The sequence below is a fragment of the Drosophila novamexicana genome, unplaced genomic scaffold, assembly GCF_003285875.2.
Source record: "Drosophila novamexicana strain 15010-1031.04,08,12 unplaced genomic scaffold, DnovRS2.1 tig00000137-arrow-arrow-pilon, whole genome shotgun sequence".
Taxonomy (NCBI): Eukaryota; Metazoa; Arthropoda; class Insecta; order Diptera; family Drosophilidae; genus Drosophila; species Drosophila novamexicana.
This window is the reverse complement of record NW_020824777.1, coordinates 521,830-538,040: the sequence shown is the minus strand read 5'-3', so window position 1 is coordinate 538,040 and position 16,211 is coordinate 521,830. Positions and strand designations below refer to the sequence as shown.

The window sequence follows — 16,211 nt, the reverse complement described above, 5'->3', positions numbered from 1 at the left end:
TAGCTGAGTAAATATATCGATGTTTCAGGCAAAAAAGCCTTGTCTGCTCTGGCCACACCGTTTGCACACGTTTTCATCTGTAGATGCAATCTGCATAAAATAACTTTAAAGGTGAGTTTACTTGCAATGATAAGTATATTGCATCAGCCCAAATCGGTTTTTTAATCGTCGTTGCGTACAACAACAGCTCAATTGAAGATACTAACAAGCAGCATGCCAGAACAGGAACAGCCAGGCACCGCCGAGACGCCAGCCGGTGATGGCGGCCCACCAAAGACGGCAAAACAATTGGAAAAGGAGGCTAAGAAAGCTGAGAAACTAGCCAAATTGCAGGCAAAGTTGGACAAAAAGGCGGCGGTTGCACCAGCAGCGGGTGAGAAGAAGGAGAAGCCCGAGGTAAGTGTCTGTGCCCCACAGTGTGCTAGGTTAAGTTTATTTTGTTGTTGCAACTGTGTTTGTAGCGTATTTACGCACCAGCATGACTCATTTAAACGTTGGCAATTCGCGTTTGTTTGTGCTCATTCCTGTCTAATTATTTTCGTGACACGCAAACATCGCCAAAAGTGAATGTCTGTGGAGTAATTGCGCTGCTATTGTTATACCCTGCGACCAATGAAATAGATCAATTGGGTGGGCTTAGTTCGTGCCTGTGTATGTCACAGTCTGAAAGAATATATATTTATCAACATAATGAGCATCGTAGGAAAGGGTGTCTGCTAGTCTACGTGATTGAGCCAAAAGTAAACCCAAATTAATTTTACAGAAAAGTGGCTATGCTTCACTATTGTTTTCCCCTGTAACCAAAAGCCAGTATATGGGGTATGCTTATTGTGAGTGTGCTTGCAACTTTTATTTTAGCTGTTAAAATGTGTGTGTAAAAAGGCTATGATAAATTCATACGAGTGAGCCCATTTTCAGGCCTTATATGCCTCAACAAGTCGGACTTACAGGGTATCTTCAACTCTACACTCTTCCATCATATTATTTGAATTGGTGAAAGTTATCGTTATGCTTTCTTTCTTACAGAAACGCACCAAAGAGGTAAAAGAGGCTGCAGTTTATACGGCCAACACAGCGCCTGGCGACAAGAAGGACATCAGTGGAGCCCTCCCAGATGCATACAGTCCACGCTATGTGGAGGCCCAGTGGTACAGCTGGTGGGAGAAGCAGGGCTTCTTTTCACCCGAATATGGCGTAAGCTAAATAAAGCATACCAAAGAAATTTTAGAGCAATTCCTAACGAGCTCTTCCTTAGCGTGATTCCATTGATGCACCCAATCCGAATGGTAAATTCATAATGGTTATACCGCCGCCAAATGTGACGGGTTCGCTGCATTTGGGTCATGCGCTGACCAATGCGATTGAGGACGCCATCACGCGCTATCAACGCATGAAGGGACGCACCACATTGTGGGTGCCCGGCTGTGATCATGCGGGCATTGCCACACAGGTGGTGGTGGAGAAGTTGCTGTGGCGCGATGAGGGCTTGTCAAGGCACGATCTGGGCCGTGAGAAGTTCATTGAACGCATCTGGAACTGGCGGCGCGAGAAGGGCGGTCGCATCTATGATCAGTTGAAGGCTTTGGGCTCCTCTTACGACTGGACGCGCGTGAACTTTACTATGGATCCGAAACTGTGCCGTGCCGTCACTGAGGCCTTCGTGCGCCTGCACGAACAGGGCGCCATTTATCGCAGCTCACGTTTGGTCAACTGGTCGTGCACGCTGCGGTCCGCCATATCAGACATTGAAGTGGACAAGGTGGAGCTGCCGGGACGCACGTTCCTGGCCATACCTGGCTACGAGGAGAAGGTGGAGTTTGGCGTGCTCATCAAGTTTGCCTACAAGGTGGAGGGTAGCAATGAGGAGATCATTGTGGCCACCACGCGCATTGAAACCATGTTGGGTGATACGGCTGTGGCTGTCCATCCAAAGGACAAACGCTATAAGCATTTGCATGGCAAGCATGTGGTGCATCCGTTCTGCGAACGCCGCCTGCCCATTGTGTGTGATGAGTTTGTGGACATGAATTTTGGAACAGGAGCAGTTAAAATTACACCCGCCCATGATCAAAATGACTACGAGGTGGGCAAACGCTGTAATCTGCCTTTTATTACCATCTTCAATGACGATGGCTTCATCATTGGCGACTATGGCGAGTTCACCGGCCTCAAGCGTTTCGATTGCCGAAAACAACTGCTGGAGCGGCTCAAGCAGTTAGGTCTTTATCGCGAGACGATCAACAATGCAATGGTGGTGCCCATTTGTAGTCGCTCCAAGGATGTGGTGGAGCCCCTCATCAAGCCGCAGTGGTATGTCAACTGCGCGGACATGGCTGCCGACGCCACAAAGGCTGTGCGCTCGGGTGAGCTAAAAATTGTGCCGGAGCATCACACAAAGACCTGGTATCACTGGATGGATGGCATACGCGACTGGTGTGTCTCCCGGCAGCTCTGGTGGGGTCATCGCATACCCGCCTACCATGTGAGCTTTAAGGAATCCAGCATTCAGCCTAGCACGGTCAGTAAAACAGGCAATTTTAGGCTTCATGGTAAATTTAACATGCATATCAATACTTTTATTAGTCTGAGGAAGAACAGTATTGGATTGTGGCACGCACTGAGCAGGAGGCTTTGAACAAGGCTTCCGAACGCTTTGGCCTGGATCCTAGCCTGATTTTGTTGAAACAGGACGAGGATGTGCTGGACACGTGGTTTAGTTCCGGCCTGTTTCCCTTTTCCGTGTTCGGTTGGCCAGACAACACGCCCGATTTGCAGGCTTTCTACCCCACCTCGCTGTTGGAGACGGGTCATGATATACTCTTCTTTTGGGTAGCACGCATGGTCTTCTTTGGCCAAAAGTTGCTGGGCAAACTGCCCTTCAAGGAGGTCTATTTGCATCCAATGGTGCGCGACGCACACGGACGCAAAATGTCCAAGTCGCTGGGCAATGTGATCGATCCAATGGACGTGATACGCGGTATTACACTAGAGGGTCTGCACGAGCAGCTGATTGGATCTAATCTCGATCCACGTGAGATTGAGAAGGCCAAGTTGGGTCAAAAGCAGGATTATCCACAGGGCATACCCGAATGCGGCTCGGATGCGCTGCGTTTTGCCTTGTGCGCTTACATCACCCAAGCGCGTGATATTAATCTGGACATCAATCGCGTCCAGGGCTATCGCTTCTTCTGCAACAAGCTCTGGAATGCTACCAAATTCGCGCTGCTCTACTTTAACGGCGAGGAACTGTACAATACGCAGCTCACGCTCACTGAGCATTCGAATAAAATGGACGCCTGGATTCTGTCCCGTTTGTCGGCTACCATTGAGACCTGCAATGCTGGCTTCGATACCTACGATTTTGCTGCCGTGACCAGCGCCTGTTATGCCTTCTGGCTGTACGATGTATGTGACGTGTATCTGGAGTGCCTGAAGCCCATCTTTCAGAGCTGCAGCGCCGAGCAGCAGGCGGCAGCTAGGCACACTTTGTATGTATGTTTGGATTATGGCCTGCGTCTGCTGTCGCCATTTATGCCCTTCATTACCGAGGAGCTGTTCCAGCGTCTACCGCGCGCTGACCGCACGCCCAGCATTTGCGTATCCAGTTATCCAAGTAAGTGATCAGCTGTACATACATTACCCAATTTTCTCTTATGGCTTTTCATTCACATCACATAGCCAACACAACCTGGCGCAACACGCAAGTTGAAGCGGATGTGGAATTCGTGCAAAAGGCAGCACGCGTGATACGGTCCGCGCGCTCCGATTACAATTTGCCCAACAAAACCAAGACGGAGGCTTATATTGTTTGCACAGATCCAGCGCCCAATTCTATACTTAAGCGTTATGCCAGCGATCTGTCCACCATTGCCTACTGCTCCACTGTGACGTTCGACAGTCCGCCGCCCGCTGGCTGCGCCATCCTCACCATCTCAGGGCAGTGTGAAGTGCATCTGCTCCTCAAGGGTCTGATTGAGGCCGACAAGGAGATTGCCAAGCTGCACAAGAAACGCGATCAACTGGAACAGACCGTCAGCAAGATAACGCAAGCGATTCAGGCATCCGACTATGCAACCAAGGTGCCAGCCGAGGTGCAAGCAGCCAATGAGACAAAGCTAACCGAATCCCGTACTGAAATCGAACGCATTGCTGCGGCCATCGAGACGCTGAAACTTATGTGAAGTAATCAATCCTGGACAGAATGAGCTGCAATATATTGATATTCTTTAAGACGCTTGACTATACTCGCTTAAAATCAGATAGCAAAAAAAGCTAGAATGCATTTTTGTTGCTTTAAACATTATTAACTAATAGCTACAATTTATAAAATATGAGCTAATTTATTAAATGCAACACAGGAATTTTTAAAACTGTTTGTCTTGATCTGATACTCGATATATGTTCACTTAAAATAAACGCAAACATTATCTTAAAACACCCACTGAACTGCAAATTAATTTATAAATGTCGCCCTTCTATGCAATTCTCACAAAAGCAAGTTAAGGATTTTTTTTTTGTGTTAATAATTTAATAAATTTTGTGTATGATCATAACCTTTTTTTATTTACTCTCTCCCTCTCTTTCTTCCTGTTTTTGTCATTTTTTCTGCTTTTACTCTGTGTCTCTGTTAAAGGTATTCAGACCTGAGCACGTTTTATCTACTAGTTGGTCCAAAAAAAATTAATTAGTTATTGTAAATAAAAAATAAGTTTAATTGGATTTTATTATGATATTTATTGAGTATAGTTATATTTTTGGCCGGAGAAGCATATGCCGCAGGCCTAATTGATTTGATAATAATTTGATAATCTCGAAAATTCAATAAAAGAGCGAGTGCAGCTCCCAAATATTTGAGGCATAGGCCTGCCTGTTGGAGAGTGCAGGACAGTCGCAATGTCCTGTTGCTCTTAGCTTGAAGTGCTCGATACACCTGATGAGTTTTCAATGATAGTAAATCCTGGATACGGTATGATCCATGTGGTCTTCGGGACCAGGCTCTAGGAACTTGTCTGCTCTCACTGGAAAACATTCAACTTGTTTGATGCGATTCAATATGGTCCCAGCTGCTCGGGATCATTAGGTATATCTGTAAATGATGTGACAAATTTCTATGGGGACTGATTAAAATACGCAAATAAATACTTTTAAGGTTTATCCGATTAATGCTTCAGGACTTAGCTCTCGATATTAGCCTTATTAATATTATTGCTGAAACTTTTAAGAATATAATCTGGAAAAATATTCATTAAAATCAATGGTTTATTCATTCGGCTACAGTCCTTAAAGCCTTGCTTGGGGAATTAATATTCCGAAAATACCTCAAGACTATGGCTCGGTTTCAGCGCTATTTGCAGGCTGTACCGAGACCTTAGCTAGATGCTGCAATGCCTGTGGTGTAAATGGAAGAGAAACCCTCGATATTTGTCCCATTTAACCAACGGGCGTGACAGCATCCATTGCCCAGCTGGCACCCGCGTGGAGGGTTTAGTCTGAGGATTTTTGCCAGCCAACCCATTTATCCCAAATAAAACGCAGGGTCGAAAATAATATAAGCTTCTACACCCAAAACTAGTTGCCCTACATTTCAGAACCGAGAGATAAAAGAAATTTCGTGACTTTAGAAAACATATCGCAGGTTTTCAAAGACCAATGCGATTGATTTCCAAATAACTCACATTTAAATAAAGTTTTTTTGTTTAAATAAAAGAATCTTAGATATAATAATCAAATAATAATGTTTTTGGTGAAAATTGTAAGCTGTCTAGAATTACGAGTAGTTAACTTAATTTATAGGGTACTTCATAGTTGAGCACAAAAATCCACAAAATTTGCGAGGGAAGCAAATTCGGCAGCTGAGCGTAAACGACTACAAAATACTCTATAAAATTTCTTAAATGTAGCTTAAAACTGAGCTAGTAAACATATTCAATCAAGATATTTTTAATTTTAGATGGGATTGAAATTCAGTTTTTAAAATTTCAGAATTCTAAAAAATCCCAATTTGGTGAATCTAGGTTTTTTAGACGGACAAGTGAACGGAAAACCGTTTTATATTTAATTTAAAAATAAGATCTTGAACAGATCTAAAAAAAACTAAACTAAGCTATGCTCACATAGAGGCAAGAGTATGTTACACGGAATAGAGCCTTACCGGGAGCGCATTCAACAGTTCCAGATTGTACAAGACATACCTCAGGGGCCTATTTAACATGCATGTTAAAAATGAGTTAACTTACAATCGAACTATAATTTCGACCCACCTCAGCTGGTGCACCACCAATGCCGCCCATGGAGGCAGAGAGCAGCAGCAAAACGATGGCAACTTCCATTTTTCCAAATGGAGCTAGGATATACATGTTGGTATATATATACTATGTATATCTCTCTCGATTTCTCAGTAGAGCACAATGGGGAAAAACGTTGCAGACAGTCCACTACACAGTGTAGAGAAGAACTGCGGAATTTCTATAGAATGCCGCACATTTTATACCACTTTTCTCGCCCAATTAACTGAAACAGGGTGCCGGCGACAATATGGCCAACGGGCAGAGCGATTAGAGCCAACCGCAGAGTGGTAGCACCCCATACAAAACGAAGTGGGCTGCGTTTTCCTTTATGCCGCAGTTGCACCATATTTCAAATAATTTGTGGTAAATACTCCAGCAAACAGAAAGTGAGTGCGTCTGCTCAAGATTTAAACAAACATACGCACATTAGGGGCATATGTTCAATTTGATTACGTGTGCAGCGACCTTCTTGTTGGGGCTACTGTTTTCCAGGCTATTAATAGATTTGTTTGAGGTTATGTTAGGCTCCACATAACCCAACGTGGTAAACCCCAATTTAAACAATAAGCACTGGGCAACATATCAATGACAATTGTTTTTCTGTTTGAGTGGCAGAATGGGGCTTAGATGAAATTTACTTTACATGTTAGTTTTTTTCCAATTTAAGTATTTTGTAACAAATTTTTAGAAAAATTAATATCTGGCAATAATTATATATAAAACATATTTCAGAAGAAAACAACACTTGCTATTAAAATACAGTTTTTTAAGTCCTCAAATCTATATAAATTTAAGATATCTTCTCATCTCGAGGGACTAGTTGGGACTCTTGCCTTGATAGCTCTTACTTGCTTATATGTATCTATATACACACATATTTTCTTCAAGATATTAAAGCAGGTTTTTAAAAATGATCAAAAAATAATCATATATATTTTTAAATAGATATAGACCTTTTAAACTATGATAATTTTTGGATGATGAAACGTTATGAAAAAGTCTATTTTTTTTGGGAAAAAATATCGTTTATCGTTTTATTTTGTTAATAAATACACCAAGCAAATCTCCAAACTCAAATCCAATTGGTCTCGAATTGAGCTATAAGAGAACGTTTAAGTTGGTTTTGTATTGCGCCTACCAGGTGAGGCGTGTGGCATGGTCCGTCTTGCGCTTGGACATTTTAATGTAGCCCAGAAACTGCAGCTCGGCGACAGCGCGGGTGAAGCGTGCTCTGCGTATATAAAGTCAAATCAATATAAATACATATATATTTATATTTAAATATACACTCACTGAATCTGCGGATCGATCTGCTCCTGTGGCACTTCCTCCTGCTCATCGCCGGCGCGCAGCACGGAACGAAACGCCTGCAGCCAATCGAAGAGGTTAATCATGCGACCGCACTCTAAATGCAGTTTGTAGAGCACCGACAGATCGGGCATGGTGCTGACCAGTTGCGATTGCTCCTGCAGCTCACAGCACTTGCATTGCATGTAGAAATGTGGATTATTGAGCGCCGTGTGCAGTGCAGCACGAGGTGCTCCAATGATGTTGCGGCGCACCGTCGATATGTCGCTGAATACGTACAGTTCGTGCAGCGGTGGTGCATGCTGCAGCGGACGCAGATGGGCCAGCACCAGATGCGTCTCAATGTGCGACAATATATTGTTAAGAGCACGCGCAAACTCTGACGTCGACTGCTGTTTGTCCTGTTTGCTGCGCTGCAGCAGTTGTGCCTTTAGTTCATGACGCGAGGCCACCTGCTTGAGATCGGTCAAAGTGCGTGCATCTGTTGATGCTGTGGATTCGGTGGCTGGTGTGGGCAGCTCCATTGTGGCTAGTTCGACATCGTTGAGCAGCTTCTTGAGCGACTGCAGTTTGGCGCGCATTACATCTGCACAGGCCTCGCCCAGTTCCAGCGGAGCTATCTGCTCGCCGAGAAACTGTTCGGTGCGGTCAATGCATTTGGCGAGCTTGCCTACGAATTCCTCCTTGGACATAAAACTAAGCATTTGCCAACATTCCTTGTACTCTGGCTGCTGTTGGATCGGTTTGTTCAAGCAGTTTACATAGAGCTCACGCCGCAGCTTGCCCAGCGGACAGCGTGGCAGATCGCCCACGAGCTCCGTGAAGAACTCCAAGCAGCAGCGAAAGAGCATAAAGTGCAGCAGACAGTCACGCAACAGCTGCGGCAGCTTCTTCTTCAGGTAATCATCGTCGGTAAGCACGGCTATAATGCGCTTACAATCGTTGATCTGCTCCACATAAGGACGAAAAGAGGGCAGACGCCTAATGGTCTCCATGTCATCGTGCGTCAACTGTTTAATGCGACCCAGAGCCTGGCTGTAGCTGGTGCATAGCGCGAAGGCATTGCCCGCAAAGTAATGCTCCATGAGGCAGTACTTGAAGCCCTGTATAAAGCCGTGTATGGAGAAATCATAGTAAAGAAATATGTGGGTCAGAAACTTGAAAGCCTTGCCGGACAAATGGAAGGCATACTTGGGCGATAGCAGCACCTGGTCGAGCAGCTAAAAAGAAAAAGTATAACATGTAAAAGTTTATAGCTGCATGGAATTCAAGATATGTGCGCACCTCGTTCAGGCCCGTGGGCGCCGGTTGAGTCTGGAACACACGCAGCTTGATCTTGCTACTGACATGATAGGGCAGCGTACCGTGCACCGCCGTCATGGCAGTGGCCACGCCCAGCACTAGCACAAAGGGCAATCGGCCAGTCTGAGCGCTGAGTATAAGTATGAAATCCTGCAGCACGCTGGCGTTAAAGCACTCAAAATCGGGCAGAATAATGACCAGAGCGCGCCGCTTATCCACATCACCAAAGTTGTTGGCATACCAAGCGTTCAGCTGCTTCATGGTGCATTGAGTGCGACGAAGACGCTTGCGATCGCGCTCACGCTCGTCCTCTGCGTCCTCCGGATCCACCAATTCCGACTGATCATCCATTAAGCTGTACACCATGGACTCCACAGCAGCTTTTAATGTGGCACAATCGCGTGATTGCAGCACACAGACACGAGCCGCTTGTTCCGCATGCAGGCGCTGCGTCAGCGTCTCAAATTGCTTTAGATGATCGGGCTGATTGATGCCTGTCAGCAACGCCGCTGTGGGCAGCATTTCCGTGTTGTCCATGTTGGAAGCGCCCTCGCCGGTCACAAACTCTACCAGTTGCTCCAGTGTGCGCGCGTTGCTAGCCATTTGCAGCTGCACAATGTGGCAGTGCAGCTGATTCCAGCATTCGGTGTATGCGGCATAGAAGGGCTGCGTGGTGATCTCCTTGCCAAGTAGGCTGCTAGTTGCCTCTGTGCGTTTGCGTTTGCTAGGCGTTTTTTTATTGGCGCGTGTCGCTCCATTCTTATAGACGAAACAGCCCTAATCACAGATTTCAAGTGTTTTCAATTTATATTTGGTTTTCAAATTCGTTCGCTTACCTTTGAAACAGATATGGTTGGATCCATGGCTGTTGCTTAACTAGGCGCTGCACTGTGGTGTGTGACGTTGCTTAATACACAAATAATTGTTTATGTCAGCTTTGTGCCAAATAAAGTTTATTAGCAGCAATATTAACAGCAACAACAACGGCACAAAACAATATGAAAACAGCTGCAGCGCGCCAAATTTCGAAACGTGTGAAGTTGGCTGCGCCGTCAAAAAGTGTTACCCATCAAGTGCGAGCAATTTACATTTTTTATTTAACAGACCGCGTAAGTTTAAACAAAAGCTTTGAAATTTTAAAACGACACTTATGCCTCCACATCGACTTGAATAGCGTCGGCTATAACCATTTTTGCCTGCGCTGTTGTGCGCTTCAAATGCTGATCCACTACAAAAATATTTGTACTATTTCTGTGTGTATCGCACACATCAGACCACTTTGGTGCCAATTGAAAAGTAAATAGATACATAAGCAAAAAATCGTAGAACAATATAAGCGCCGCCAAAAGATAGTCCTTGTCTCGAATTTCAGCAAACCGTCCACCATTGATAATTTGAGCGTGGTACATAATAAACTGTAAAATACAATTAATAAGTAGACAATTTGACAACAGGTAAATTGAAAGTTGCGTACGGTCACAATGCTAAAAACAATAAAGGCACGATACACAAAAAACGAATAAGGCACATTCGCAACTAAGTAGAGCATTAGAAAATACATGGCACCAATAATGCATATAATTCCAAGTATAACAAGTACTACAATATCCAAAGTTAAGTCACGCTGCAAATGAATGAATTAAGATGTACGGTAAGAGCATAAAAATATGTTGAATAGTCGTTGCTTACTGGTATAAAAGAGCCAAGTACAAGGAAGATTACAAGTACAACGGTCCATATAAGGAAGCTCACTAATAAGTGGTACTGATAATGGCGCACAACCAACGATGTAACGCCAACGACAACGCATTCAAACTGTAAACCAAAAATTAGCAATCAGTTGGTGATGAATCGCGACTCACTATTATAAAAGCCAATATCCAATTGATGGGTGTAAAGAAGCGAAGATCCTCGAAGAAAATGAATAACATGATCAGCACTAAGCTCAATACAAAGAATATAATGCCAACCCAATAATTTGAGGTAAAATATTTATTTGTGGCACCACTGCGAAAAGTATGCGAGTTAGTTGAATGTTGCTAATATAAACAATAGTTACTTACAGTAAATGAAATAGATACCATTGCAACAGGGCCAGAATGAGAAATACTGCTGTCACTGCATATGTAATGCACGCAAACCTTTGACGTTCGAGTTTGTAATAATACGGACGCGTTTCTCTGTGGTCAGCCATTGCATTTTTTATTTGTGTGTATTTAAATTAGTTTGTTATTGTGTATTTGAATGCCGGCTGTGTGTATTATGACAGTTAGAGCTATGTTTGTTGCATTTCAAACTGGCTCGCTACAAGTTAAAGTGATGCCCATAAACGCAGAGCTGCTTTGACCCTGTCTACTAGATTGTGCTCTTAACAACACTGGTCGAATTTCGCGCATTTAATCTGCTGCATTTTATAAAATAATGTACATGGTTTATATAAAATGTTGAGCGACGAACTCGATATTTACGATGATTTGGATGAATTTCAAGAAGCTGAAAATAAGGTGAGCGTTGTTGCGTGGTAAACTAAATGAGACTAATTCGATTTGCTGCCAGAAATCCAAAGAATTGGAGGCCTGCGAGGCAAAATATGATGCCGCGCAGCTGGAAATTGCAAATTTGCAAGCGCAAAACAAAGCACTTGCCAAGAAAATTAAGACAATGGAGGTGAATTTCCAAAACCTGCTCGATACGGCTAAGGCGGAAATCAAGCGCAAGGATGCACAAATAACGCAGCTGCGCAAGGAGTAAGTAGCTCTGTCAAAAGCCACAATAACATATATACATATATAAAATTATATGTATGTTTATTTTTAAATAGGAAAGATGATATATGCTTCAGACGCAAGCGTGCACCCAATTTGGGGCAGCCCAACTCCCAGACACAACCTTTAGACGAGCTGCAACATCAGCAACACAAACGCTTCAAACGCGTGGAAATGTCGGACGTGAAAGCTGAAATTGCCATCGACAACAATAACGAAAACTGCGATGTGAAAATGAAACATCTTACACAACAGCACGTACCCGTAAGACGATCTATTAGCCGGGAGGCTGGCCCCGAGAAAATGGCGCAACACAAGCGAGACAAGCCATTTGACTCGGACGCAGAGCGTCAGCGCTCAGCTGATGTGAGGAATCCGCAGGAAAGATTACGAGATCGGGATCGAGAACGAGAACGAGATCGGGATCGAGAACGAGAACGAGATCAAGATCGTAATAGAGATAGAAGTCGACGTCGAAGTCGTAGTCGCAGTCGAGAGCGCTGCCGCAGTCGGGATCGTTATAGAAGCAACAGCCAGAGGCACAGCTCAAGGAACAGGGATCTAAAAAGAAGTCGGCGGAGTCGGTCGCGTTCACGTTCGCGTTCTACCCATAAGAATAGCAGCAGGAGCGGGTATGTTTGCAACGTTCGCATTTATTACCAGCAATATTTCCCTGCTTATAAAGCTATATATCTCGGTTTCAGTAAACATAAAAGCACACGGGAAACTGAAAGAAAACACCGTACCAAATCCTCTACACATGACCACAAACCAAAAACCATGGAAGATCTCTTTGGCAGCACGCCCAAGCACCAAAGCCCAGCGACGACAACAAATGCAGGCAGCAGCAATGTGGACAGTGAAAAAGTATTCCAGAACCTTATGGCAAATATGGAACCGCTAACGCCACAAGAGCTGTACACGCCGGAAAGCCAAATCGAAGCAAGACTACAGCAAACAAGCAGCGGAAAATCTGGAAAATATAAGCAACAATTAGCCGAAAATATAAACACATATTTTGTATGCAATGTTGAAAGTAAGGACATGGAACAGAAATTTGCAAGGGATGAGGAACAACTGGATAATCAAGTTGTCGCGAAACCAAAAAACCCATTGCCTAGTCCGCATTTTAAGCCCTTGCTAAATGCAGAAAATACAAAACAAAATCTTCAAAATGCTGTAAAAGTTGAGTTCGTAAATGAAGTAGCTAATGAAACAAATCAGGGACAGGATGCAAATGATGAAGAGCAGTCAGTTCATGAGGATAACATGGATAACATAGAATCTCAGCAGAACATGTCGGGCACAGACAAAGCGCAGTTAACTGCTCAGGATTTGTTGGATGCAGAAGAAATAATTAATAAAGTGCATAATACAAACGATCAACAACACATTCCGGGCCTGGATTTTATAGCCGAAGATCAGTTCAAAAGAGAATTGGATGACGGTCAAACCAATCTACACATTCCGGGCCTGGATTTGGTTGATAATGAGACACTCATAAACGATGTGGATAATGGAAAAGCAAATGAGCAAATTCCCGGGCTAGACTTTAAGGAGGAATTAATTACGGAATTGGATACGAAAATGCACGATAATGCTCCTGCTCAGGATTTGAAGGCCATAAATAAAGTGGATACAAAACCACATTTATACATACCAGGCCTGGATTTGATGGATGAAGAGGCCACCATAAGTAACATGGACCCGAGAACGCAGGAATACATGCCGGGTCTGAATATTTCCATTGAAGAGGAAGCAACAAAAAATGCAGTGGCAAAAACACATGAAAATATACTGGATATGGATTTTGTAATACAAGAGGATCTAACACGAGAGGTGGCTAATATGAAAGCAAATGAGCATATATCTGTGCTGGACCTAAAGAGTGATTTGGAAGTAACTAAAGCAGTTGTTGCAGAACCACATGAATATATACCCGGACTGGACTTTACTACTGCAGAGAAAATAGCGGGCGATGTAGATACTGAAGCACACAATTGTTTGGGCTTTGCAGAGGAACAGGGGCTACCAAGCGATGTGGATAAAACAAAAACAAACACAACTGATAATCAAGACTGTGCACCAGCTGAGGAACTGAAAGATAGCACGAATAAGATCTCGACTGGGAATGAAACCGAAAATATAGAAGCAAAAGGCGAAAGGAGCGATGCACCAAGTGAGCACCATAGGGAAAATCAGTTAAGGGAAAGCAATGACAACAGGGAATCATCTGATGATGATGCTCAGGAAGGCGAACGGAGCGACAATTCGACTGCAAACAATGCACCAAGTAAGCACCAAAGGGAAAATCAGATAAGGGAAAGCAATGACAACACGGAATCATCTGATGATGATGCTCAGGAAGGCGAACGGTGCGACAATTCGACAGCAAACAATGCACCAAGTGAGCACCATAGGGAAAGTCAGTTAAGGGAAAGCAATGACAACAGGGAATCATCTGATGATGATGCTCAGGAAGGCGAACGGAGCGACAATTCGACTGCAAACAATGCACCAAGTAAGCACCAAAGGGAAAATCAGATAAGGGAAAGCAATGAGAACACGGAATCATCTGATGATGATGCTCAGGAACCAGAGCAAGCGAAAATTGAGGACCATAGAGAAAAACAGTTAGTGGAGAGCAACCAATACATGGAATCATCTGATGATGATTCTCAGGAGCTAGAGCAACCGAAATGTGAGGATCCTAGGGAAAGTCAATTAACGGAAGGCCATGACGACATGGAATCATCAGAAGATAATGGTCAGGAACTAGAGCAAACGAAAAGTGAAGACAACAGGGAAAATCAGTTAGGGGAAAGCAATGACAACATGGATTCTTTAGATGATGATGCTCAAGAACTAGAGGAATCATCATCTGATGATGATGATGATGATCATGAACTGGAGCAAGCGAAAAGTGAGGACCAAATGGAAAATCAGTTAATGGAAAGCAATCAAAACTCAGAATCATCCGATTTTCAAGAAATAGATGCAGCTGCAAAGCCAACATTAAGCGAGCCCACAACGCCTCCCAGCCAGGACTCCAACTATTGTCAATTAGATCAATTACCAGCACAGGCAGAGAACATGGTTACACCCAAGCGTCCAGTCCGTGGCATGAAAAGCATACAAATAATTGAGGACATACGCTTGCCCGTCATGATGGATATTGAGAATCTTGCAGTTAAAGTAGATGGAACAAGCGAGGAGCACAGCTTGAAACAAACAGACGAGCTGTCCAATGCACATGATGTTACTGAGCAAATGCCAGGGCTGAATTTTAATGTCGACACATTAACGCAGCCAGCATCGGAGATTGAAGGAGAGTCTCAGCTGCAGTTCATCACAGTTAATCAAAATGAACGCAACTCGAAAATTGTGGCAGTTAATACGACAATCACGCCCAAGCTGACAGTCGTTGCAGCTACAGTTATGTACGCCCAGCCGGATTCAACCAAGATTGATCACACCGAGGACGATGCTGCACTCGAGGCAGTCATGAATGAGTTAATACCAGATAAACAGCAGGCAATCACATTGGACGAAAGCTATCCGAATTTGAGCCTAGAAACGGATACCATTGAGCTGGCATTGAAGCAGCTGCATCAGCAATCCCAAACCGATGAGCAGCCGGACGAAACAGCTGTAACGTCCACATCCATGAAGTTGCCGCAAACCCCCAAACAGGATCTTATCCAGATACTTATGCAATCGCCATTGCAGTCGACAGCTGCGTGCACGACGCGAAACACTCCTGCAAAAGTGAGGGTCAGAATAAAGAAACTCGAAGCACGGACAACCAGCAAAAAAAGAAGCAACAATGAGGCCTGCAGCGCTGCGCCGGAAGATTCAAAAGAAACGCCGCTAAAAAAACGTAGAGTAGATGTTAACGATGGCGACACAGTGAATACCGCCGATCCAATTGTGCCCCAAACGCCACCAGAAACAGCCTTAACTACGGAGGCCTCGCAGTTGCATGTGACCATTGATGAGACCTTCAATGCCAGCACAATGGAGCAGAGCCACTGCCAGAACAGCAACGACTCTTCTATGGTGACCAAACGCTGCTCTCTGGGCAACAGCGACTATCAATTCGAGCGGATCAATGATGAGGTTGTGTTACGCGTCACACGTCGTCGACGACGCCGACCAGCAGCAGCAGCTGCACCAGCTGCCAATCGGGAGTCATAAATACTATATATCATAATGGTTCACACTAGTAAGATATCTGGCTATATGCTTACTTAAGCTATGGGGATGTTATATATATACATACATATTCTATGTAACTACAAGGAAAACTTATCAAAACATAACACAATATTCTTAAATTATCTACTTAGTTTTTAACAGCATGTAAAAATTGTGATTTTAGATAATAACACTTAATAGTATTTGATGTTTAATAATAAAAAATATACGTCTGGATATAACACAATGAATCCTTTTAAATTATTAAAAAAATATATTGTATGCCAAGTTTTATTATTTTATTGCTCGATCAATATTATTGCCCAGCCTTTAAATCGGTAAATAGTTACTT

The 16,211-nt window shown here is 43.8% G+C and overlaps 4 protein-coding genes across 6 annotated transcripts; 2 read left to right on the top strand and 2 right to left on the bottom strand.

Annotated features, from left to right (window-relative positions):
- The first annotated feature begins 34 nt into the window (after positions 1–34).
- On the top strand, positions 35–4,486 carry LOC115758285 (valine--tRNA ligase). The gene is made up of 6 exons (XM_030698848.1): positions 35–111; positions 188–396; positions 1,027–1,194; positions 1,256–2,518; positions 2,584–3,613; positions 3,679–4,486. The coding sequence occupies exons 2-6, from the start codon at positions 214–216 to the stop codon at positions 4,179–4,181; spliced, it is 3,147 nt and encodes a 1,048-aa protein (XP_030554708.1). The 5' UTR covers positions 35–111; positions 188–213; the 3' UTR covers positions 4,182–4,486.
- A 2,839-nt stretch (positions 4,487–7,325) lies between these two features.
- LOC115758195 (origin recognition complex subunit 3) lies at positions 7,326–9,850 on the bottom strand. The gene is made up of 4 exons (XM_030698739.1): positions 9,734–9,850; positions 8,880–9,674; positions 7,581–8,815; positions 7,326–7,518 (listed from the first exon to the last, which is right to left on the bottom strand). The coding sequence occupies exons 1-4, from the start codon at positions 9,758–9,760 to the stop codon at positions 7,422–7,424; spliced, it is 2,154 nt and encodes a 717-aa protein (XP_030554599.1). The 5' UTR covers positions 9,761–9,850; the 3' UTR covers positions 7,326–7,421.
- A 125-nt stretch (positions 9,851–9,975) lies between these two features.
- LOC115758196 lies at positions 9,976–11,181 on the bottom strand. Of its 2 annotated transcripts, XM_030698740.1 has the most exons (5): positions 10,961–11,177; positions 10,760–10,904; positions 10,587–10,712; positions 10,372–10,521; positions 9,976–10,312 (listed from the first exon to the last, which is right to left on the bottom strand). In XM_030698740.1, the coding sequence occupies exons 1-5, from the start codon at positions 11,089–11,091 to the stop codon at positions 10,046–10,048; spliced, it is 819 nt and encodes a 272-aa protein (XP_030554600.1). In that variant the 5' UTR covers positions 11,092–11,177; the 3' UTR covers positions 9,976–10,045. The 2 variants fall into 2 exon arrangements, with proteins under 2 accessions (XP_030554600.1, XP_030554601.1); XM_030698741.1 differs by lacking the exon at positions 10,372–10,521 and having other exon boundaries at positions 10,961–11,181.
- Positions 11,182–11,247: 66 nt separating this feature from the next.
- LOC115758194 (claspin) lies at positions 11,248–16,057 on the top strand. 2 transcript variants are annotated; one of them, XM_030698737.1, is made up of 5 exons: positions 11,248–11,401; positions 11,454–11,644; positions 11,719–12,294; positions 12,367–13,869; positions 14,098–16,057. In XM_030698737.1, the coding sequence occupies exons 1-5, from the start codon at positions 11,339–11,341 to the stop codon at positions 15,857–15,859; spliced, it is 4,095 nt and encodes a 1,364-aa protein (XP_030554597.1). In that variant the 5' UTR covers positions 11,248–11,338; the 3' UTR covers positions 15,860–16,057. The 2 variants fall into 2 exon arrangements, with proteins under 2 accessions (XP_030554597.1, XP_030554596.1); XM_030698736.1 differs by having other exon boundaries at positions 12,367–16,057.
- Positions 16,058–16,211: the final 154 nt, after the last annotated feature.

Coding starts and splice junctions, on each gene's coding strand:
- LOC115758285 (XM_030698848.1), top strand. CDS start 214: ATGCCAGAACAGGAACAGCCAGGCACCGCCGAGACGCCAGCCGGTGAT. Junction 1,195..1,255: donor TCTTTTCACCCGAATATGGC/GTAAGCTAAATA, acceptor GCTCTTCCTTAG/CGTGATTCCATTGATGCACC. Junction 2,519..2,583: donor CCAGCATTCAGCCTAGCACG/GTCAGTAAAACA, acceptor TACTTTTATTAG/TCTGAGGAAGAACAGTATTG.
- LOC115758195 (XM_030698739.1), bottom strand. CDS start 9,760: ATGGATCCAACCATATCTGTTTCAAAG. Junction 9,675..9,733: donor CAACCATATCTGTTTCAAAG/GTAAGCGAACGA, acceptor ATCTGTGATTAG/GGCTGTTTCGTCTATAAGAA. Junction 7,519..7,580: donor CAGATCGATCCGCAGATTCA/GTGAGTGTATAT, acceptor TTATATACGCAG/AGCACGCTTCACCCGCGCTG.
- LOC115758196 (XM_030698740.1), bottom strand. CDS start 11,091: ATGGCTGACCACAGAGAAACGCGTCCGTATTATTACAAACTCGAACGT. Junction 10,905..10,960: donor TGGTATCTATTTCATTTACT/GTAAGTAACTAT, acceptor TACTTTTCGCAG/TGGTGCCACAAATAAATATT. Junction 10,713..10,759: donor GGATATTGGCTTTTATAATA/GTGAGTCGCGAT, acceptor TTTGGTTTACAG/TTTGAATGCGTTGTCGTTGG.
- LOC115758194 (XM_030698736.1), top strand. CDS start 11,339: ATGTTGAGCGACGAACTCGATATTTACGATGATTTGGATGAATTTCAA. Junction 11,402..11,453: donor TTCAAGAAGCTGAAAATAAG/GTGAGCGTTGTT, acceptor ATTTGCTGCCAG/AAATCCAAAGAATTGGAGGC. Junction 11,645..11,718: donor ATAACGCAGCTGCGCAAGGA/GTAAGTAGCTCT, acceptor ATTTTTAAATAG/GAAAGATGATATATGCTTCA.